The 24,096-nt window shown below is 35.1% G+C and overlaps 1 protein-coding gene and 1 pseudogene across 2 annotated transcripts in view; both read left to right on the forward strand.

The window, feature by feature from the left end:
• Znf277 (zinc finger protein 277) overlaps positions 1-24,096 on the forward strand; it is a 127,524-nt gene that overhangs the window by 85,996 nt on the left and 17,432 nt on the right. For both annotated transcript variants that reach the window (XM_076835172.1, XM_076835174.1), the window contains one exon: positions 16,693-16,784. In XM_076835172.1, coding sequence (XP_076691287.1) covers positions 16,693-16,784 — 92 coding nt within the window. The remainder of the gene's footprint in view (positions 1-16,692; positions 16,785-24,096) is intronic.
• On the forward strand, positions 13,150-13,935 carry LOC143404714 (S-methyl-5'-thioadenosine phosphorylase pseudogene; annotated as a pseudogene).

Consider the following 24,096-nt stretch of genomic DNA (forward strand, 5'->3'; position numbering starts at 1 on the left):
GTCATTTATTCATGAGTAGTCTTTTCTCATTAATTTATTAAGATCCTTGATTCAGTGACAATGTTAACTTTCTATCATCTCATAAAATGCTGAGAAAAGAGGGATTTTATCAATTGTTTTCTTAAGAAAGTATTATGCCATTGATGATCCTTATTTTCATACAGTTATTCCTGTCTCTCTGTGTATTTTGTTTATTAAGGACATTTTGTGAGTATGTTGTTAACAAATTCAAGTTCTCAGATTATCAAATTCAAACAAATATATCAGTTTTTTCCTTTTAAGTATTAAAAGTGCTGTTCAGCATCTTTTAATAGTTAAAAGCGAATTCTTTTGTAAGGGAATGATAAATTTTTACTTAATTCCTGGTCAGAGGGCTGAATTATTTAAGTTGCAGGTAGTTCCACTTTGAAGCTGGGGCTCGGGATATGGCTCAAGTAGTAACGCGCTCCCCTGGCATGAGTGAGGCACTCGTTCAATCCTCAGCACCACATAAAAGAAAACAAAGATATTGTGTCCACCTAAAACTAAAAAATAAATATTAAAGAAAAAAAAAAGAAAGTAGTTGAAGCTGGATATCAATATCTATACAAAATTTATTCTTGTTTCTATTTTACTTTGTTAACCAAACTTGTCCCTTAATCCTTAAACTAGTGGAAATTTACTGAGCTTTTTATATTTTGATTCCAGACATTGAATGTTACATCAGATAGAATAAAGGGTATGATAGGGAAAATAAGCTTTTATGGTAACACTGAGTATGATTAAAATGAAAATATCATCTTACTGTCAAAAAAAAAAAGAAATGGCATAAAGAACAAGAGGAGATGGTATTATTAACCTGCCTCGGTTTGAGACAATTTGAAGACTGTTTCAATAATTTATATAATGTTCTGTTATTCAAATCATAACTCTAGTAATCAAAATTTTCCAATACTTTCAAATTTATTTAGTATAGAAATCCAGACTCTCTACCAAGGTCTCAGGAACTGGTATGGTATATGACTCTGTGATCTACTTTTTCACCTACTCTCCTCTTGTGCTTCGGCCACACTGGCCATGTCTCTGTTCCTCAGACACACAGAGCTCTTGCCTTTGTACTTCCTTTTGCTCTGCTTGAATGCTCTTGTCCAGAATCTCATGGCTTTTCTCAAGGGGAAGGGAAGAGAGTTTGGAGAAGGTGATATCTGAGGTGAGTCTCTAAAATGATAACTGCAGGCAAACAAATGGTTTGGAAGTGGTCAAAGAAGATGAAGACATTTAGGGTGATTCAAAAGGTTAACTGAAATGATTTAGGGGAAAGATATGGATTCTGTGAATAATTAACTTTAGCTACAATGTTGAGGAAAGTAGATACTTGAAAATTATATCAACTGTTGATTAGAAACATTTTTGTCAGTAGGTGAGAAAGATTTAAATCTATTTTGAATTCAAGATTATGACCAAATAGAAGTCATAAGTTGTAATGCCCTGATACTAAACTTGTCAACCTTTGGGAATTTTTTTGCTGAATAAATAGTGTTTTAGGGTATACCAATCAGTGTTTTCACCTAAATGTTATTTTAAGTTCGCTGATTCCTTTGTGTACTGGGGGATAAAAAATGGAGAATGGATTGCAAACAGACATCTCTGGCCCCTGTTTCACCAGTGGTAGCTGAAGTGCCACTCTCCATGCAAACTCTGAATGTCTGAGCAAAGGCTCATCTGCATTCCATGTATGAGAGGCTTTGCCATTTGGCATGCAGCCTGGGTTCTGGCATTGTAAGTCAGTCACTTCAGAAGAAAGCTAGTACTTTGTGATTCATTTGTATCAATAGTACAGATGTTTTTCTGCATCTGATTAACAAAATTTTAAATTTCTGTTACTTTCTAAATTCCCATTATGTTGAACATCCATTTTGTTTTCTATCATGAATTCTTATTGACGGCTAAATCTTGAGAAAATCCTAAACTCTAAACTGTTGCAGAATTGATCCTTCTTCAAGGCTTTTCCTCCTCTGACATTCCCCAATGCTCATGTTTTTTATCCCATTTCTTGAGAGGCTTTTTTATAATCCCAGCATGTAAACAAAATGTAAATGCACTTTGGACTTTTACTATTCCCTAGACATATTAGGGGAACACAGTGACCAAGGAGTGCTGCTGTAGGTCTCATCTGCCCTTTTTTCCAACTGTCATTCCATCAGCTTGTGGCCACACGTACCTTGCCTTTTAAAAGAGCAGGCCTTCATGGTCGTCAGACATTTTAAATATTTAATTCTTTAATATTTGTATTCTTTAAACCAAATACTTGTTTATAGCTTTTTTGAATATTCTAAGAAAAGTACATCATAGTACATGCTTGACAAACAAGCTACAGTTTCTTCAGCCTCTTTACATCCTGTTCTTATACCACAGAATACTATTGCATATTAGATACCTTCTAGGGGAAGCACTCAAGAGTAATATATTACCTCTCAGCATTCTTGCCCCACCCCCAGTACTAGCACACCTCTGCTGTGTATCAGTGCAGGTTTTTTGTCTTCTCCCAGCAACCAATAGCTTGGCTTTGTATGCTAAAATGGTCCCAGGAAGCCAGCTGGATTTTGTGCCTATTCACCATTAAAGGGTTCTTGTTCATATCTCTTTGCTTTTCCCCAGTCTTTTACCTGAAAACTTGGAGGAAACCTGTAGAAAAATTGAGCCTTGTGTTTATAACCTCCAGGAATTCAACCTTTTAGAGTTCTTTAATTTCAGATATTTTTCTCCCTCTTCTTCCCATGCTCTGCCAAATGTGAAATAGTTCATACATCCCTGTCTTTCCTCAGAGACTCTTACCACCTTTTGAAATTGTTTGTCTGGTTGCTTGTGACTTCTGTTCTTTGGACTCAAAGTAAGTTGTGATTTTTTTCCCCCATTATCCTATACTTTCTTCTCTTGGGATTTTCTTCTTCCTAAGCAAAAATGGGGCTTCTTCTCCCCCTGCTTTATTTTAATTAGTATCTTAGTGATTAAGCACTACTTTGGTTAAGGAGGATGTTTGCCTTCCTTTCGTAGAGTTCAAAAAGATGCGCGCGTGCACACACACACACACACACACACACACACACATTCATTTGTTAAATGAGGACTAGCTTAAGAGACAATTGACCCTACCAATTTGTTGTCTTAGGTAAATTCCAAAACATGGTGGTAGTGGTGTTATTTAATCTTGACTTCTTAACTGACTTATCTATGAAAATCTTATCAATAAATTGCTACATTTAGTTACCTCCTACATTCTGCCAGAAGTTTAACTTTAGAGTACTGTATGTGCTAGCAAAGTATGTCATTCATTGCCTCATATTCTTTGGAAAGTATTCTGACACCCACCCAATCAGGAAGGCATCTGGTAACACCTTACTTAAAATTTAATACTTTTTAAAAAATTGTGACCATGAAATGTGAAGCACAACTTTGAAAGCCAGTAGTTGCTATTGGGAGGGTGGGGTGAGGATTAGAAATTACTTTTTAATGAACTTTTTGGTCTGCTATATGGCTAGTCTCTAGACATTTTTGAGTAAGAATTAAATTATTTTCCATTCACATTCCAGTTTGCCTTTGGGAATTAGAAGAGGAAATTTCTTTACTCATCTATGTTGGTCAACTTTCCCATACTATAACAAAGCCTGAGATAATCAACTTATTAAGAGAAAGGTTTACTTTGGTTTATGGTTTCTAAGGTTTTACTATATAATCAGTTAGACCCATTGCTTTTAGGCTTACAGCAAAGTAGCAGATCATGACTAGAGTGCATGGCAAAGCAAAACCACTCACATAACAGCTAGGAAGCAAAAGAGAGGAAGAAGAGACTAAGATCCCATAGTTCCCTTTCAAGGGCACACCACCAATAACCTAAAAACCTCCTAGTAGGCTCTACTTCTTGAAGTTTCTACCAACTCCCAATAATGCCAAACTGTAACCAAGCCTTTAACACATGGACCTTTGAAAAATATTACAGATCCGAACTATAGCTTTGCCCTCTGTAGATTCATGCCTGATATCCCTAAAGCAAAAGCCGCATTACCAAGAGAAAAGCATATATATTTATTTGATGAAAGTTCCACTTGAAACAAGAACCTTTATAAGGAACTGGAGACCCAAATAAACAGGGAAACCTGTGTATTTTATTATTAAATCTGAAGAATAAATGTGTAGATGTAGAGTAGTATTAGACAAAGGGGATATGATCTGGTGTTGAAAAGCTAGGGGGCACATAGCAAGGCCTGTTTGTTCAGATTCTTCTCACTGTCCCTTGTTCTTCAGAGATAAGGATGTTCCTTTCCTCCAGAAATAGGAAGGGCACCTCTCAAAGAAGGTTTTATGATCTGCTTCAGGAAAGGAGGGTGAGGGTGAACTTCCTACCTCTGCTGTTTTCTCAGAGGCCAAGGAGCCATATTTTGATATAGCACCATCCAAACCCATCAAAGATTGTGAAGTTTTTACAAGACAGTCAACCCAAATACTTGCTGATGATCTTCTGACATCTCTGACTCTGTATCCATGGAAGGGCTCAGAAATATAGCATTTCAAAGTACCTAAGTGAAGAAAAGATGAAGCCAAGATTAGGACTATAGGGATGAAGGGAAATTTCCCCAGTGCCCTCTGAATTTATTCTACTGTTCACTAGAATAAACTAACTTTCAATTAAGTAGAAGAAAAAGCATATAAATTTATTAGTATGCAAAAGAGGAAAATCTCACATTGATAACCTGTTTCCCCAACATGATTCAGAAATTTAAAATACCCCTTTTTCTACAGGTGGGGAAAAATGAGGAATGTAGACAATTTTTAGGAGAGTAGTAAGTGATTTGGGGGGAACTCAAATGAGGTAAAAGAACACACAGTGGCCTGAGACAAAGTCCATTGGTACTGCAGAATATCCAATGGATTGTAAATGATTCTCTGAAGCCAAAACAGAGGACATTGGTATGTGATAAAAATTTGTCCATATGTGGACGGGCTGGGGATGTGGCTCAAGCGGTAGTGTGCTCGCCTGGCATGCATGCGGCCCAGGTTCAATCCTCAGCACCACATACAAAAAAAAAACAAAGATGTTATGTCCGCTGAAAACTAAAAAATAAATATTAAAAAATTTTCTCTCTGAAAAAAAAAAAATTGTCCATATGTGGAAAGACTTCAGTCTTTCTTCTGTGGTAGGAGCTCAGGGAAGGAGCCAGAGGTAAATGTTTCTTCTTTTTTGGCAGTTCTGGAGTTTAGCCAAATAAATCAACTTTGCAGAAAGCCTCTCCCTGCATTTAAAATAGAGAAATAAGATAAGGTTATAGACATCTTGATTCTGAACCTGCTTTGAAGGCATTTTAATTTTCTTTTAGATCTCATTGCTCAGCATGCAAAAAAAAAAAAATGCCATATTTGGAAAACATTGTTCTCTGAATCCCCAGTCATAACCAACCAATATTTACCAAAACCATGTTTAGAGAAGAAAGCTTGAGAAAGTTTGTTTTTCTAGGTAGCCTGAAATTGTCAGCGTCCAATCAAAAGAGAGCAAATATTTGTAATGCATCATGACAACTCTTAAACCTTTGTACTATTTTACTGGTTTTGAGATGTGCTTTGGTATAAGGATTAACTTATTTGAAGAACCAATGTGAAAAACAACTCTATGTTTGGTCTGTGTATACTAGTACACCATCCACTATATTACATAGTGTACTGTTCTCACATACCTACAGTGACTTCTAACATGAGCTACTAAGAGGTCAGACTTCATAGGTTAAGGACACAATCCTCTACAAGACTGTCCTTACTTCAGACACCAACTATAAGGTGAGGGATCCCCTGGCCACCTTCACCTGTGACCAGCCCACTATAAATTCATAGATTCTCATTACTCCCTCAGGTTTAATAGTTTGCTATCATGCTTCCCAGAACTCAGGAGAACGCTGCCTTTATGACTCGTGTTAATCTATGATAGGAGAATAGGTCTCTGGAAAGGATCTGAATTTAGCTAAGGGCCAGCAAGGTCCTTGGCTTTCAAGACAGAAAAGAATTTCAGCACATATCAGACAAAGGCTTAGACACAGGTTTATTTAGGAAAGCAGATACATATTGAAGGGAGAAAGTGGGCCATCTTGAGAGTGAGAGATGCATTTTGGTGGTTCCTGGCTCCTTTTATAAAGGAAACTTGATGAGGGTTGGGTATGGAAAGGTATATAAGAATGATATCACTTCTGGTGGATGGCAAGACAATTTACTGTGGTCTGGTCATTCTCAGGATCCTTAGGCTGATGTAGTTTCCATTATCTGATCAATAGAAAGTCCCCTAAATTACAGGTTTCTAAAATATAGAATCTCTTTTTGCCTAATCTACTTATTGAGGGTTTAATTAACAGTGCACAAGGGAGATTGTCAGATCTCCCAAGAATTTGGGAGTGTCAGGTCTGAGAGACTGACTTAGGGAATGACAGGCCTAGAAAAATACACAGAACTTCTAAAACAATATTTATTGCTTGTCTTTCCTTATGTTGCCTCTCTACCTATTTTTTTTTAATTTCTTCTTTCCTATCTTCAGTTATAGCAGTGGAATACAAATCAAAACAAGCCAAAGAGAAACACATAGAACAAAATGTGGGAATTTCCCCAATTCAGAGTTTTCATTATCCCTAGGCTCGTGTTATTCTGCCAGCACATTAATATGTGATAGTACTAAGACTTTTGCCAACCAAGGAATCATACAGGAGCTTTGATATTTAGAGTTTTTACTGAGATTTCACTGAGTAAATGCAATTGATTAGATCATTGACCACAACCCAGAGGTTAGGGTGATATCTTGTGGTTCAAAACCCTAACCTGATTGGTATTTCTGGCTGGCCAGTCCCCATCCTGAGTTATTTCTTTAGCATATGCTTGCCTAGCACATGTGAGGCACTGAGTTCGATCCTCATAACCATAAAAAATAAATGAATAAAATAAAGGTATTATGTTCATCTACAACTAAAAATATTAAAATAAAAAAGAAAGAAAAGAAAAAAAAGCCTCCCATCAATAACAGAGACACTCCAATCACTCAGGAAAGTCCAAGGGTTTAGAAGTTTCCTAAGAAAAACAGGACAATGATCAGCCTAATTCTTTATTATGCAAACCCTCCACTTGGTGGATTTTCCTTTACTTAAAAAAAAAAAAATAAGAACCAAATTTGGGGTCTACCATTAGGTTTAATTTTTTGTGTGCTTATGTATAGATAAATATATTTTTATTTATTCTTTTCTGTTTATGAGCTCATCCTATCCTGTTTTTTTTTTCTTTTCCTTCCTTTACTCCTATTTCTATCCTTCATTGTTTTATATTAGCCAGAAACACTTACTAGAATAGGAGAAGTTATAACAGAAAAAAATCTCAAATACCTGGGAGATAATCCATGGCTCTAGAAGTAGAAGTAGGAGAAATAGAAGAGTCCATGGCATTCCTGTAGAGCCTTTAGGCCACTGCCATAACTTGGAGAGAAGTGTTCTATGTTACAGAAGTGCCCCAAGTTCCTGGACCAAGAATTCCTAACAGATTCTGCCATGCTCCTGCCCTTGGGCTAGGTTGGGAAGGAATCAGAATTGACTATTTTTTCTCTTGACTAACAGGGACTTTAAGGCTGTTTTTGCTAAAAGCACTGACTCTGCTTGGGCCTGCAGATATCCAGTACGCAACTGAAAGCAGGATAAAAGCTTAGCATCTTTGCCTTCATTTTACATCTGTCTTCTTTGATATTTTAAGCAGGTAATTTTTTCCCTCCAAGACGGAAGGCACCAAGGTAAAAATAACTAAGATATTTTCAAGACTCAGAGGGACACCATAATCAACTGACAGCTTTTACACTGTCCTGTTCCAGATCAACAAGTTGCACCTAAAAGTATCCAGCCATTGCTTAAAAACTCAAGGAACATGCTGTCTTGCTTTCCTGACCTGTTCTTTTCTCTGAGTCATTCTCTCCTCTGGTCACCTTGTATTCCAAAAATCACAGGTCTGATTAATAAACATGTTGTGAGGAGCTCACACAAGAGCAACTTTCTCATTGCTTCCATCAGGGTTCTGCTCAGCATCCTGAGATAATGATTGACAACAGTTTAACAAAGACTGCTCAACTGTGTAGACTTCTGAACTCACTTCCCTGTATAATCTGGGAGTTCATGTCAGTAATCTTGACTCAGGATGGAAGACAGAGCTGAGGATGTTTGATTCCCCCTTATCTATAGCTATGTTGAATAAATTCTTCTCTTGCCTTTCACCATTACTTTTTCCATTTGGTTTTGTGGTGAGTAACTGGATCTGATTTGTTGGGACTGCACAAAATCAGGTACACTCTGGCTTAGGACTCCAGTAACATACCACTCACATCCACTCAATCAGGAAACTGTTGTAAATCTCTTACTTGTCAGTATTCATAAAATGTTTTTGATATCTATAGTTAGTATCAGCCTTAGTTTTAATTATTTACAATGCAAGCTGTTTCCATTGGATTTGTCATTTTAAGCACCAGTTTTTGGCTTTCCTATGTACAGGTTCTTACTTAAACATTTTCTAAATTGCAATCTTCCTATTTGACTGATTTTTATTTTTTGTAATTTCACCCAAACATTTTTCTTTCCTACCTATATGTCAATCCTCTATGACTGTGTTCAGTGCCATCTGGTTTATCTGCTGTTTCATTAGTGTTTCCTCTGTTCCCAACTTATGAATAAAGATAAAAGACTACATGCTGACCTCTTTGCTACTATACATGACATTTTATGCCAATTAGAAAAACATGCAGCTTATTATTATGACTCATTGCCTACTATATAAGCTGATCTTACATTCTAAACCCATAAAAACTATGGTTTTTATCCCAGCCTATTTTATAATGAAACTTTTATCTGATTTCATTATCTGCTTGAGAAACTCAAACATATAACATCTGTGCCATTATAAACCTACTGTATAGCCCAGCATGAAATTTTTAGAAAAATAAAACCACAAAGCTGATCAATTTGTATATCTTTGTGGTCCTTTCTGTAGATTGTCTCCTAATATTATTTTTTTGTTCAGAAATGACACTAAATATATTCTACAACTCATTCTGGGAGATGCTATGGTTTCACAGGAAGGAAGGAAAAAGAAGGAAGGAAGAAGAAAAGAAATAAAGAGAAAATAAAATATAATTTTCTGATTGTTCAAGTAGCTTGTGTTCAGTTTCTTCCTTATTAATGTGTAATGCCTGACCAACTCCTTTTAGCATGTTTGCTACAGAAAACAGAAGTACAGAATGTAGAGCTTAGTTTTGTTTTTTCACACCATAGCAAGTAAACTGCAAGGTGAATAATGACATTGTGATAGTCTTCTGCCTAAACTCTTCTTAATCACTTAAAAGATTTATGGAGATAGAAGTTGCAGGAAATCGTAACCCTAGTCAACAGATAGTGTGTAACCCTGTCTGTGCTTTGTAGCACATTGGAGCTACAAAGAGGAATCATATAGTATAGTTTTGCCCTTAGCAAGCTTATCATGTAGTAGCATATATGTTGATTACATAGAGATAATAACAGTAATAAGAGTTTCTTAGCAGTTACCCATGTACTTAGGAAGACTACTATTGAGTTTGGAAATTTTTCTCTTTTCTACACATTAGAACCTGAGTGCCGGGCTATAGAATTATTTTGTGGTTTAAGATTTAGAGACAGGGTTCCTAACAACCAAATTAAATGTGTGAACCTAAGAATAGTCTCAAGTAAGAGGTAGTGAAGAACAATAAAAGATATTCTTGGGACAGTGGAAGAAATTTAAGTATCAACTGGCTGCTACATGCTATTTTGAAGTTATTGTTCATTTTCTTAGGTATAATGATAATAGTTTGTGGTATGTGTCAAAGAATGTCCTTATTCTTAGTAGAGGCATACTGAAATATTTACGAGTAAAGTGTCATGATTCTGCAACTTATTTTTAAGTGGTTCAGCCAAAAAAAAAAAAAAAAGAGGAAATGCAAAAAATCTGTGTGAGTGCACGTGCACACTTAAAGAGAGAAAAAAATCTATGGCAAAATGTTACCAGTTACTAAATGTAAGCCTTAGGTGTAGGAATTTCTTTGTACTATTATTATAACTTTTCTGTATTGGTGAGAATTTTCATAGTAAAAAATCACAGAAGAAATAAAATAGTGATAAAATTAGGGAAACTACCTGTGTCGAATGGATTCTCTGTTTATGAATTCATTTAACATGCCATAACTATGTCACCAAAGCCAATTTCAGTGAAAGAGAACTTTCTTCTCCTTAATTTATTGAGTTGAGTAGAAAGGATAGTGAAAATTGTTACAGACACAATATTTTCCAGATTAAAATATATGTTTATTTTAATGTGTTTCATTTATGTATAAGTAAAATTTGACTAAAAGTATATATAACATTTGGTGTTCTCATTTTAAGAAATAAGGAGAATTTCCTATCAGATTAATTGTATAAGACACAAATACTTCATAGAGTTGACCTTATTAAATAATAGAGAAACCTTGATATCATTATTTCAAGTTAATAATTTTAAAAATATAATAATTGTTATACAATAATAATCTTATTTCTTTAATTATTGGATTTAGTAATTATCACTCTAGTTTGGTTCCTAATCTTAATCTTGACATGCACCTCCTATTTTGTTTATTAAGTCAAGTACATGCCTGTAATCCTAGTGACTTCCAAGGCTGAGGGAGTTTGAGGTCAGCCTGCCTGGGCTACTTAAAGAGGCCTTATCTCAAAATTTAAAAAATAAAAATAAAAAATTAAAGGACCGGAGATGTAGCTTAATGGTAGAGCATCCCTGTAGTTTAATTCCCAGTACCACAAAATAAAAAGATATATACTCATTAAAATTATGTATATATAATAGTAAAAGTAAAAATGAAAAAAAAAACCATGCATTTGTAAGCCCCCCCCCAAAAAATTGGATACACATACAACTAATTCTAAAAGCAATTTTAAAAAGTAAAAACTATAGTATTTTAAAGTAAAAACCAATTTCCCCAAACCCCTCACCTACAGCAATATAAAATTCTTGGAATATTTCCACACATTTCTAAATATTGTCAGTTATGATTTTTAAAAAGAAAAACTTGTAAGTTTTTTTTAAATCATAACCAATAATAATTTTTTAGAGTAGTTTATATGTGCAGTAAGCTATTATCTGGTTTTGGTTTTTGTTTGGTTTGGTTTGGTTTGGTTTGGTACTAGAGATTCAACCCAGGGTTTCTTTACCACTGAATCACATCTCTAGCCCTTTTTATTTTTTATTTTAAAATGAGATCTCTCTAAGCTGCTTAGGGCCTCACTAAGTTGCTGAGGCTGGCCCCAAAATTGCAATCTTCCTGCCCCAGCCTCCTGAGTCACTAGAATTACAGGCTTGTGCCATCATGCCCAGCTATTAACTGTATTTAAAAATGTCATTTTATTATAGGAAACTCTCCAATTTATGTATGAAATACAAATCATATAAGTACCAACCATATGTCAGTAAGGAATAATCAAGTGTGTATAAATACTTCTTTGAGATCATTTTGATATTCAGAAGAGCATTCAGATTTGTTGTATGAGTGTTGTTGTACCTGGGGTATAAATTTAATTGTGTGTTGAGAATCTGCTTTAAGAAATTAGCTCATTTTCTATTAGTAGAGATTGTTAGGAAACAGTTTTTCTAAAGACCAAGCAATGTAGGTGCTGATAGAACACCATAAATGGGTGTTCAGAAACCAAGAAAGTTAGAAATCAGCAGAAACTGAGTCCTAGAGAAGAGTTATGGCCAAGATTGCAGTTATCACTAGATAGTCACAAAAACAGAAGAAAGCAGAGTTCCTAAATCCCAGTTGACTGATCTTTCCACTCACCACAGTTGTACATTTGGACTGAGCCTTGAAGGACAAGGATAAACTCTAATGGGCAAAAGATGAAACAGTTGCTTCAGCCCATTTAGTTTAAAAAATCATAATAAGTTATTGTGAATGCTACAGAGAATAATAAACAAATTATAGTATTTGTTCTTGCTTTACCTACAACATAAGGTTACAAGGGGAATCAATGTAAGAGAAGGCTTTTTAAAACCTAGGTTAGAATCAAGTACAGAACATTGAGAATGAGATATTGAAGACTGAATTCTATTCAGTAGAAAACAGAGACCAATAAATGTGTTACTTAAGGCTTTGTGGAGTACCGGTTCTAGTTGTTTCACTTCCATATGGAATGTACTCATTGCCTATTTATAGACTACTTTTTTAAAAATCCATTTACAATCGGAATTTGTCTTCCATCCCTTTGGGCATGCATCAGATAAACATTTTTAAATGCATGTATGGGGGGAGTATTTCCTTTAAATCTGTCTATCTATCTGGTAACTCGTAGCCTCAGTAGATCCAAATCACGGAGTACCCAGAAATAAGAGACAAAGCTTACCTGCCAAATGACAACACCATCTGCAACCCATTCAGGGAAGATGCTAGAGTTACTCTCTCACGTACCAAACATATTTAACAATTTTAGTCTTTAGAGTTTGATTATCTGGTTTTCTTCATATGTTTTGGAGAGGTCCTATATATAGTTGTGATCCAGGTTAACCGGAAGAACAGAAAATCTAAACAAAGAATAATAAATGGAAATGAGTTGTAGATGAAGGAGCTGGTTGCTTACAGAAATGAACCCACTAGCAGTAATGAAAACTTTCAATGAATGAAAGTAGATGAGCATAGATGGCCAAAAAAGAGAGAATAGACTCCAACTGGGGAGAGCTCAACAGTTTAGAATTATTTGTAGGGGCAAAGAGATCCTGAATGTAAAATATATTTGTACTACAATACAATATGGTAGTAATTATTCCTGGCAAGGACACTATATCATACTGAACAGGTTAAATTACATCTTGAATTGGGGGCTGGGGTTGTGGCTCAGAGGTAGAGTGCTCGCCTACCATACGTGAGGCACTGGGTTCGATCCTCAGAACCATATAAAAATAAAATAAAGATATTGTATCCACCTATAATTAAAAAATAAGTATTTTTAAAAGGCATTTAAATTACATCTTGAATTGGAAATTCAGTGAAAACGGGGAGATGAGGCCCAGCATCTAGGCCCTGCACGCTTGCCCATACATCTTCCTTTCTGTGCAGACATGGCCTTGGACACTGCTACCACAGACATGAAGATTGAAATAATTAGTGGAACAGGCCTAGATGGTTCAGAAATTTTAGAAAGAAGAACTGAAAAACATGTGGATTCTCCATTTGGCAAGCCATCTGATGCCTTAATTTGAGTGAAGATAAAAATATTAATTGCATCCCCCTTGTAAGACATCGGAAGCAGCATACCATCATGCCTTCAGAAGTCATCTGCCAGGCAAACATCTTGACTCTAAAGGACTTTATGCATGTCAATGATGACAGCTTGCAACTCCTTGAGGGAGGAGATTCAGCCCAATGATATGGTCATTATCAGTCATCAGTTCATCAACAGGACCACCATGAAGCCTCAGACCTTCTATGATGGAAGTCATTCCTGTGTCAGAAGAGTGTGCCATATTTCAATGGGTGAGCTGTTCTGACACTCTAATGTCACTCAAAGGGGAGAGTAGTTATAAGCGAAGTTTTAGCTTCTCGGCAGAAAGCTTCATGTTCTGCACCAGGGATGCAGATATTGTCAATATAATCATGGTTCCAGAGGTAATTCTTGCTGAAGAGGCTGGAATTTGCTTCATCAACATCACCATGGCAATAAATTATGATTTCTGGAAGGAGAACAAGGAAGCAGTTTCAATGAACCGAGTTTTAAAGACCCTGAAAGAAAATGCCAATAAAGCCAAAGTTTACTCCTTGCTACCATCCTTAGGTAAGGGTCCATGGAATGGTCAGGAACATTCCATAACCTGAAGAATATGGCCCTCTTATTACCAACACATTAAAATAGTATGGCTGCCCAGAAGAAGACTTTCTAGTCATTTTTGCCTGTTTTGCTTAACTGGTGGTGGGGGCTTGATTTGAGAAAGACATGCAACTTTCATGGGCCTTGCCTACAAAAGAAGAACATGATGGAAAGAAAGATAAGACATTGCATGTATTGGAGACTCCACCTAAAAGACTTAGACTCTTTCAGAGCACACAAGAAAAGCAAATAAATGGTAAACATGGGGTAAGGCTTACATTTGGGAGGAAAAAAAACAAAAAGATAACGTTCTCACCTCACCACCCCCAATTCAGTTTGTAGCAATAAAGACTGTAGGATAATATCCACTTTCCTATGTTGCCAAGGAATATAAGAAAGAAATGGGACTTTGGGTATTTATTGTAAATTGGTATAGTCTTTTTGGAGGGAAGTTCTGGTAAAATGCATCAGAAGGCTTAAAAACACTAATGCACTTTGTTGGTACTCCTTAGAATTTCCCCTTAAAAAATTGTGTGAGAGGAGCTGGGGTTTTGGCTCAGTGATAGAGCACTTGCCTAGCATGTGTGAAACACTAGGCTCAATTCTCAGCACTGCATATAAATACATTTTTTTTAAAAGTTCCATTGACAACTAAAAACTATTTTTTAAAAAAATTGTGTGAGAGATACATATAAAAATTATGTATGAAGGGATATGTCTAATATTTATTATTAGTTATAATAGCAAATATTCAGAACAATCTGAATATCCAATAATTAGAAGTAAATTATGGTTTAGTTATAATTAGATCATAAAGCAATCAGCAACAAATCATATTTTCAGGTAATATTTAATGTCCTAAAAAATGGTTGCTATATAATATAAAATGGAAAAAAGTAAGCCTTTTACAATCCTAGTTTTGTTTTAAAATGCTATGTAAGTATAATAAGACTAAAAGGAAACACATAATATATTATTATCATATTTTGGAGAGAAATACTAGGTAATTTTTATTTTCTTTGAATATTTCTGTATCTTCACATTTTTCTATAATTAGTATAATCAAATAATAAAATTAAAGGAATTTAAAAAGGAAAACATGGGAGTTGCTTTTGAAGCCATCTCATATAAAACTTAACCTTTTAAATACCAATTTAAAATGCCATGATCTAAAAAGTTCACTTATGTAAAATACCTCTTTTTTTAATTAGAAATAAGGCATAATTGTACTTGCATATACTATCAATCCTATCATTTTAGTGTGTTCTAAAGACTCAAATTTCTAAGTACCTCATCCATCTCTGCCTCATTTCAATGAAGTTTTAGTGTGGATATGCTGTCGGAAAATTTTAGTGCTGCCCTACCTCTCCAGATCTCTTTTCCTAGACTCTGAACTTGTTCACTAAATAGATCATTGTTTTAAGTTCTGTATATGGTTATACTATAGTAGGTATCTTCTAAGAAAAAAGCTACTGTTTCATGAAAATAGCAACAACTTTAGCACCCGAGTAGCTATGTAGCTTTAAGCATGCCACCATAATGTCTCTTTATAGATAGTAGATAGTTTCATGAGGTCCCTTTGAGCTCACACATTCTGAAAAGCGAGTCCTGAGCAACATTGCTCAGAAAGGAAATCTTACTGGAGTAGAGAAGTTAGATGTGGTTAGGAGAAATAGAATATATTGATAGGAGAAGAGGCCTTTGTCTTCCTTCAGAAGACAAAAGAGGCAATAACTACCAGAGATGACACCAAGAATTTAAGTGGTCTCAATAACAATAATATCCTACATTTAATTGACAATTTGATTTTTTATTTTTCCTTATGATGCTGGGAGTCAAACCCAGGGCCCCAGGCATGTTAGGCAAATACTCTATTGCTGAGCCACATCCCCAGCACACAATTTGAACTCTATATAAATTAGCTGATTTATTTCTATAATCAGTGCTGCAGGATGATATTTTATTTTTATTTTAAAAATGAGGTAACTGGGGATTAAAAAGGTAAATATTGATTATAGGTGAGAGCCAAACTTCAATTCTAAATCTCCTCTGTGTTTCATTGGTTCTTAATTGTTGCACTGAGTCAGAAATAGGAATTAAGTTTTTGATGAACAGATTAAATTTGTAAGAGTGAAAAGGCCAAGGGAAATAAAATGACTTCCGGGAAAGAGAAGTATAGAACCACCCTGATTAAAGTCAGACACAACCAAAGCATATTTTTAATTATTTGAGTTAGAATGTACAAGATTAATGTGCATGAAAACAACATTTTAAAAAGTATTTCTAGCTGGAAAAAAATATAGGTATGAAAAAAGGGATTATAATCAGGCAATTCTATAAGAGATTTATTTATTTCTAGTACTCCTATAACTGAATAAAAATTAGACTCAGGGTGATGGCAATGGAAATGGTCGAGAAAAATAACATGAAACAGTTCAAGTGAAAATTGAGCAGAACTTAATTACAAACTAAGATTCAGAGAAAGAAGTGAGTTAAAAAACCTACCACATTTTTGTTTTAGGAAGGTGAGGATAGGAGACAGAAGGTTAAGAGCAGGGTGATAAAACCTTGCTGACTTTGAGTTTCTTGCATAGCTGTTTAACTGGAGTGTTCTATAGATTTTTAATGGTACAGACTTGGAGTATTGATACAAAGACAATAATGGAAAATTTTGAAAAACTAGCAGTTTCTGTGTACTCCCTTTGTGCTTTCATCCCCCCTTTCCTCCCATTCTAACTATGATATTTGCCAACTTTGTGTTTATTAAAGATAATATAAATCTGTTTCTACTTTACAGAAAGAAATTCTGGAACAACAGCAACAAGAACGAAATGATACCAATTTTCATGGCATTTGTATGTTTTGCAATGAGGAATTCGTAGGAAACAGGTTTGCCATTATGCAACTTTAAATATTATCATTATTAATCTGAAAACTTATTAAAACATTTGTAATTGTTGGTTGTATTAATTAAGTTTTATGGGTTGGCCCAGGACCCCTTCATAAATGAGTAGTACTTTTTTTTTAATATGCCTGACATCAAAGACGGACTGTGGTTGCTCTAAGCTGACCAGGGGAATAAAATACCAAAAAATAGATATTTAATCCTGTAGGGCTTTTAAAATTGTCTGACAGGCAAGACCATATGCAACAAACTACAGATGTACCTCTCTATACTAACTTGTTAATGCTAAATCTTTGGCAGTTTTTAGTTTCGGTTGTTTTTTATTTTTGTTTTTTGCCATGCTGTGGATCAAACCCAGGGCCTTACACATGCTAGGAAGGTACTCTACCAATGTGCTAAATCCCCAACCCTTGGCTTTTCACTTTTGAATATTAAAAATGATGAGATTCAAAAAGTTGTAATGTTATTAATTAAGTCACCAAGCCTTATTGATCCAAAATCAACTGGTGCACTACAATTCATTTCTGGAAACTAATCATTGATAGTTTGCATAGATTCTACAGGTTTTCAGCTACAAACCTCAACATGATTGCCCCCATTTTAGATGCCAATCATAAGTTAAGGGGTTCCCAGGGTACTTGAATTTTTGACCAACTAGCTATAAAGTCAGAGGATCTGACTGAAGTTTTTCATTTGTTTGATATTTCTCTAGAATGACTCATAGAACTCAGGAAAGCATTGTGCTTATAATTATAGGTTTATTATGAAAGAATATAGCTCAGAACAGCCAAGTCAAGAGCTGGATAAGGCAAGATCTGAGGGGGTCCTAAATGCAGAGTTTTGTGCCCTTTCCTCAAGGAATAAGAACCTGTCATCCTACTGACACAACACTGAATTCACTAACCAGCAATCTCCACTGAGCTTTGATGTTGAATTTTTATTGGAACTTCATTATGTTACTGTGAATAGTTAGATGGTTGAACTCAATCTGCAGCCTCTCTCCCCTCTCTGGAGATCAGGATGGTTCAATACCGCAACTCTTAATCATATTTACTATACTTTTTATCATTATTTTAGCATGTACTCCTTCTATTTATTAAAATTTATTATAAAACAGTGTGCTGTACTAGGCCAGCAACAGCCTCATGTTCTTGTTCACCGTGTGTCTTGATTGCATCAGGAGGCCACATTGAGTGTCGACCTATAGCATCTGGCTTTGTATAAGTACATTATGTGATTTTTGCACAGTGATGAAATTGCTAATAACCCATTTTTCAGAATTTATCACTGTTATTATATTAGCTATATAATAGTCCTGCAGTCCTGCATTTGTATTTTCCCATTGTAGACATGAAAAGAATCCAAACACAAAGAGTTAAATAATGGACAAGGAAAAGGAATGAGTACTTTCTTATTCTAGATCTATTCTTTTCTTTTGTTTGTTTGTTTGTTATTTTTAGTTACACATGATAGTAGAATCTATTTTAACATATTTATATAAGCATGTGGAATATACATAATTCTAATTAGGTATAATTCATATATCTATTATAGTAGATATATTTAATATCTAATTAGATGTAATAATTCTAATTAGGATCCCAATCTTGTAGATGTACATGATATTGAGATTCACTGTGGTGTATTCATATATGTACCTAGGAAAGTTATGTCAGATTCATTCCACTGTCTTTTCTATTTCTGTCCCCCCTCCCTTCCCTTCATTGCCCTTTATCTAATCCACTGAACTTCTAATCCCTTTGCCTCCCTTATAGCATCCACATATCAGAGAGAACATTCGACCTTTGGTTTTGGGGGAATGGCTCATTTCACTTGGCTTCATAGTCTCCAGATCCATCCACTTACCAGTGAATGTCATAAAGTCATTCTTATTTATGACTGAGTAATATTCCATTGTATACATACCACAATTTCTTTAACCATTCCTCTGTTGGTGAATATCTAAGTTGGGTCCATAGCTTAGTTATTGTGAATTGCACTGCTATAAACATTGATGTGGCTGTGTCGCTGTAGTATGCTGATTTAACTCCTGTGGCTATATACCAAGGAGCAGGATAAGTAGATCAAATGGTGGTTACATTCCTAGATTTTTGAGAAATCACTCTGCTTTCCAGAGTGATCGCACTAATTTGCAGTTCCACCAGCAATGTATGAGTGTATCTTTTTTCCCACATCCTCACGAATATTTATTGTTACTTGTGTTCTTGATAATTGTCATTCTGGTTGGAGTGAAGTGAAATCTCAGTATAGTTTTGATTTGCTTTTCTCTAATTGCTAGAAATGTTGAACATTTTTTCCTATATTGTTTTTATTATATTTCTTCCTTTGAGAAGTGTCTGTTTAGTTCCTATGCCCATTTATTGATTGGATTATTTGTTTTTCTGGTGTTCATCTTTTTGTGTTCTTTGTATATCCTGGAAATTAACTCCTTATCTGAGGTGTGGATGGCAAAATCCCATTCTGTAGGCTCTCTCGTTCACATTCTTGACTGTTTCCTTTGCTGTGAATACCACTTATTGGTATTCACAACAAGAATAGTTTAATACCATACCATTTATTGATTTTTTATTTTATTTCTTGGGCTTTAGGAGCTTTGCTGAGGAAGTCAGCTCCTAAGCTGACATGTTGAAGTGTTGGGCCTGCATTTTCTACTAGTAGGTGTAGGGTTTCTGGTATAATACCTAAGTCTTTGCTAGATCTATTCTTTATCCTCCCCAGTACACCTTTGACCATGGAATGTACTAGCTATTTCTTTTAACCCATTTGTCTGAGTCTAAAGTGTATCTCTTATAGACAGCATATAGTTGGGTCATTTTTAAAAATGCATTGTGCCTTTTGATTGCAGTGTTTCTTTCATTTCTAATATAATTACTAATAACATGGAATTTACTTCTAATATTTTGCTATTTGTTTTCTATTTTTTAGATTGGTTTATTCCTCTCCTCCTCCATTACTGCCTTCATTTGTATTGAATAGGCATTTTCCAGAATATGGTTTTTTAATTTCCTGTTGGTTTTTTTATCATATTTTTGAGCTATTTTCTTAGTGAATTCTCTGGGGATTATGATTAATTATATTTATTAATTTTATATAAATCTAGTTCTAATCAATACCTATAACATAATTTCAGTGGTGTAAAAAAATTACTCCAACATAGTTTTTTTCCCTCCCCACCCTTTGTTCCATTGTGACCATACAAAAGACATCTTACTGATTTATGCAGTTGTCTATTAGACAAAAGAAGAGTTGTCACCAAACATACATGTATATTGCCTTTTATATTTACCTTTGTAATTAGCTTTGCCAGTGTTCTTTATTTCTTCATTTAGATATGAGTTATCGTCAAGTGCCTAAACTAGTAGGAAATTTTTTCAGTTTCTGCTTATTTGGGAGTACCTTGATTTCTCCTCCTTTCTTTTCTTTTTTTATTATTTTTATATTATATTATATTATTTTAATTGTAGATGGACACAATACCTTTATTTTATTTATTTATCCTTATGTGATGCTAAGGATCAAACCCAGTGCCCTCAAACTTGCCAGGCAAGCTCTCTACCACTGAACCACAACCCCAGCCCAAACTCAGTGACTTCTGCCAGCTCAAAGCTTCTTTTGAGTACCTTAGTAAAATTTTCAGTTCAGTCATTGTACGTTTCAACTTCAAAATTTCTAATCTTTTTTATAATTCCTACTTTTTTGTTGTTGTTAAATGTTCTTTGTTTGGTAAGGTATCATTCTCAGACTTACCTTTGATTCTTTAGACATGGTTTCCTTTAGTTTTTTTGAACATGTTCATCTTAGCTGACTTAAAGTCTGTGAGATTCTGGACTTCCTCTGGAGTAATTTTTTGTTGTTGTTTTTGTTTTTTTCTTTTTTTGTAGTTGGAGATGGACAGAATACCTTCACTTTATTTATTTATTCTTATGGGATGCTGAGGAGTAATTTCTGTTAATTTTCCCATGTGTATGAATTAGGGTTTTTTGTTTGGTTTGTTTGCATATGATTTTTTATTTTAAACTCAACATCTAAATAACATAATGTGAAAAAATAAGAAAATAATAAATAATATAATGTGGCAACTCAATCAGATTCCTCCCCTGCTTCACCAGGGTTTTCATTGCTATTTGTACGTTTAGTAACTTTCATAGACTAATTCTTTAAACTGTGTACTCTTGATCATGTGTGGACTCTGAAGTCTTTACCCAGTTAGCTTAGTGTTCACTAATGATCAGTTCTTTGTCTAGGGTTCTGTATATAGATTGAAAAATACCTTCAACCCTACATCAGTTTACAGCTCTGCCGTAGCCTACACTTCATGGTTGGGTAGAGGCTCAGAATTAGCTACAAGTAAGAGATTAGGTCTTCTCATTTTTTCCCTGAGCTTGCACATGGATGTGGCCTTCTAGATCCCCAGGAATATGCCAGAACTTTTCAGATTTTTCTATAGGCATCTCATTCCCCAGTTCTTTATAGTTGTTTTGGCTAGGCTATTATTTGCTCCAGTCAATATTTTCCTCAGGCAGCTGTGATGTTAAAAAAGTTGTCACTGATTTTTTTTTTTTTTTTTTTTTTTTTTGGCAAATAGCCTGAGTAGACTTAGGTCATATAAAGAAAAACCCTGTGAATGGGACTTTTCTTGGTACCTGACAGACAAAATAGTAATGATTCTTTAGAAATGTCCCACTCCTCCTTTGGCCGCCAGTGCCTGTGAGGCTGCTGGGTTTCAAAACTGTGGTGTAGCTTAAGAGATAGGAATGAAATAGAGTACCACAAAGCTCATCATTCTTACTATTTAAAAAAAATTTTGATATATTATTAGTTGTTGATGGACCTTTATTTTATTCATTTATTAAAGGGGAATGGGAAAAAAATAAGGAGAGAAATGAATTACAGTAGATGGGGTAGAGAGAGAAGATGGGAGGGGAGGGGAGGGGGGATAGTAGAGGATAGGAAAGGTAGCAGAATACAACAGTTACTATTATGGTATTATGTAAAAATGTGGATGTGTAACCGATGTGATTCTGCAATCTTTGTAATGTTTTGAATAACCAATAAAAAAATTAAATTAAATAAAAAAAATAATAAATACAGTGATGAGAATCAAACCCAGTGCCTCCCACATGCTAGGCAAGCACTCTACCACTGAGTCACAACCCCAACCCATTGCCATTTTTCTTCAATCATTAGATTTTTGTAAGCCTCTGGTGAATTTCCAGAGTTCTAAAAACAAAGTTGATTTTTGACAATTTTTGCCCATATCCTAATTGCTTTTATGGAGGAACAGATTTTCAGACATCCTTATGAAAGTTCTTCTCAAAGCTGTTCCTTTAACTTAATCCAGTTTGCCCAAAATACGTTTTTAAGTTTAAAGAAGGGAACTGGGGTTGTGGCTCAGCAGTAGAGCACTTGCCTAACATGTGTGAGGCCCTGGGTTCCATCCTCAGCACCAAATAAAAATAAATAAATAAAAGTATTGTGTCCAACTACAATTAAAAAATAAATAAATACCTTTTTTAAAAGTTTAGAGAAGACTGATAACAGCTAATATTAAGCTAGTAGGGGGAAAAATGAGATTGGAGAGAATTGTGTAGGGAAATTTTTATTTCTAAAGTATAGAAGGAAGAAGTCTAGTTCATGAAGTAATACTGTAAGTAAAATTTCAATTCAACCCAAAATGTATTAATTACATATTAATAATTGTATTAATTAATTAATTTAAATTCAACCCAAAATATATTAATTACATATTAATAATTATTAGATGCCTTTAAGAACTAATATGAATGTGAAAAAAGATGTAAATGTGAAAAAAATTATGAAAACTAAGTTTCTGTGAAACTTGTAATTTGAAGACAAATTGTATGATTAATGATAAAGTTAAGTTTATAAAGAAGGTAAGGAGTTCAAATACAAGTTTAAATTGTCATGTAGTTAATTTTTCAGAAATTAAACCTTAGTTAGCTAGAAATTAATTTAAATTTTAAAAATGAAGTCAACAATTTAGGAGATCATCTTGACTGATCATAAATTAAAGAATTTCAAAATCTAAGATGAAGCAGATCAAGTAAGGTGCCATCTTTGCTCCAAAGCCCCAAAGATTTTCCTGCCTTCACCAACCAGCTACTAAGGTTAGTAGAGTGAACGCAGATGGTAGTGACTTCTTCTCACCTTCTCAACTCACAGGAATAGGGTAAATTAACCCAGTGTTGACTTAGCTAGCATACCACTTAGATGATTACATTAGTCAGGGTTCTCTGAGACACAGAATTATATAAGAGGGTATTATTATAGGACTGGCTCACACAATTAGGAGTTACTAGAGAGGACAATACCTTCTTGAGCCTGCTGCCATTCTAACTATACCTGGCCACCCTTTAGTGCCCGGACATCAGTCTTAGAACCCAAAGGAAGTTATGGCTAAGTTTGGGCCACTGCTCCCTAAAGCCAGAAGATACCAAAGAATATCAGATTACAGCCTGGGGCCAAGCACAGACTGGTAACTCCACCAAAACTCTTCTTTGGGCAGGCCTCCCTCTGTTTTGTCCTTTCACAGAACTTACCTCAATCCAGAAAGCAACAGGGATGGTAGCAGTTGAGCACATGGGCAGGAGAACCCTCCCAACAAACCTGCTTGCTTTGAGACAACTGCCTATTTATCCTCTTCCCTGCCTTTTAAGATCTGATTGCCTGGTTAGCAGGCTCAAAAACAAAAAATCTTTGGAGCCAGTTTAGGCTCCCATGGGCACATTCACTGTGGGGAAGTAGTAGAGCCTAGAATCATGGAGAACATCTCAGTACCTCTAGGAGGATCTGCCTTTAGCTAGGCTGGCCAAGAAGAACCCTTGTAGGCACAAAAGACTCTCTGAACTACCCCAACAAGTACTTTTAGTCATAATTGTCAGCAATAGTTAAGCAGTTACACATTGAGCATGTTAACCACAGATTAATAAACATATCTCCACATAGTAAAAAGAAAAGGCCAACAGGCATTTTTGGAAATGTTTGCTTTATTTCACTTCCTCAAGGGGAAAAAGAAACTAAGCAATTTGGGCTGGGTGCAGTTGGTACACATGTAATTTTAGCAACTCAGGAGGCTGAGGCAAGGGGATTACAAATTCAAGGCCAGTGTCAGCAATTTACTGAGACCCTAAGCAACTTAATGAGACCCTGCCTCAAAATAAAAAATAAGGGCTAGGGATATAATTTAGTGGTAAAATGCCCCTGAGTTCAATCCTGGTCCCCGCCCCACCCCCAAAAAAATTGGTGGGGGCAAGG

The sequence above is a fragment of the Callospermophilus lateralis genome, chromosome 1 (assembly GCF_048772815.1).
Source record: "Callospermophilus lateralis isolate mCalLat2 chromosome 1, mCalLat2.hap1, whole genome shotgun sequence".
In the NCBI taxonomy this organism is placed as follows: Eukaryota; Metazoa; Chordata; class Mammalia; order Rodentia; family Sciuridae; genus Callospermophilus; species Callospermophilus lateralis.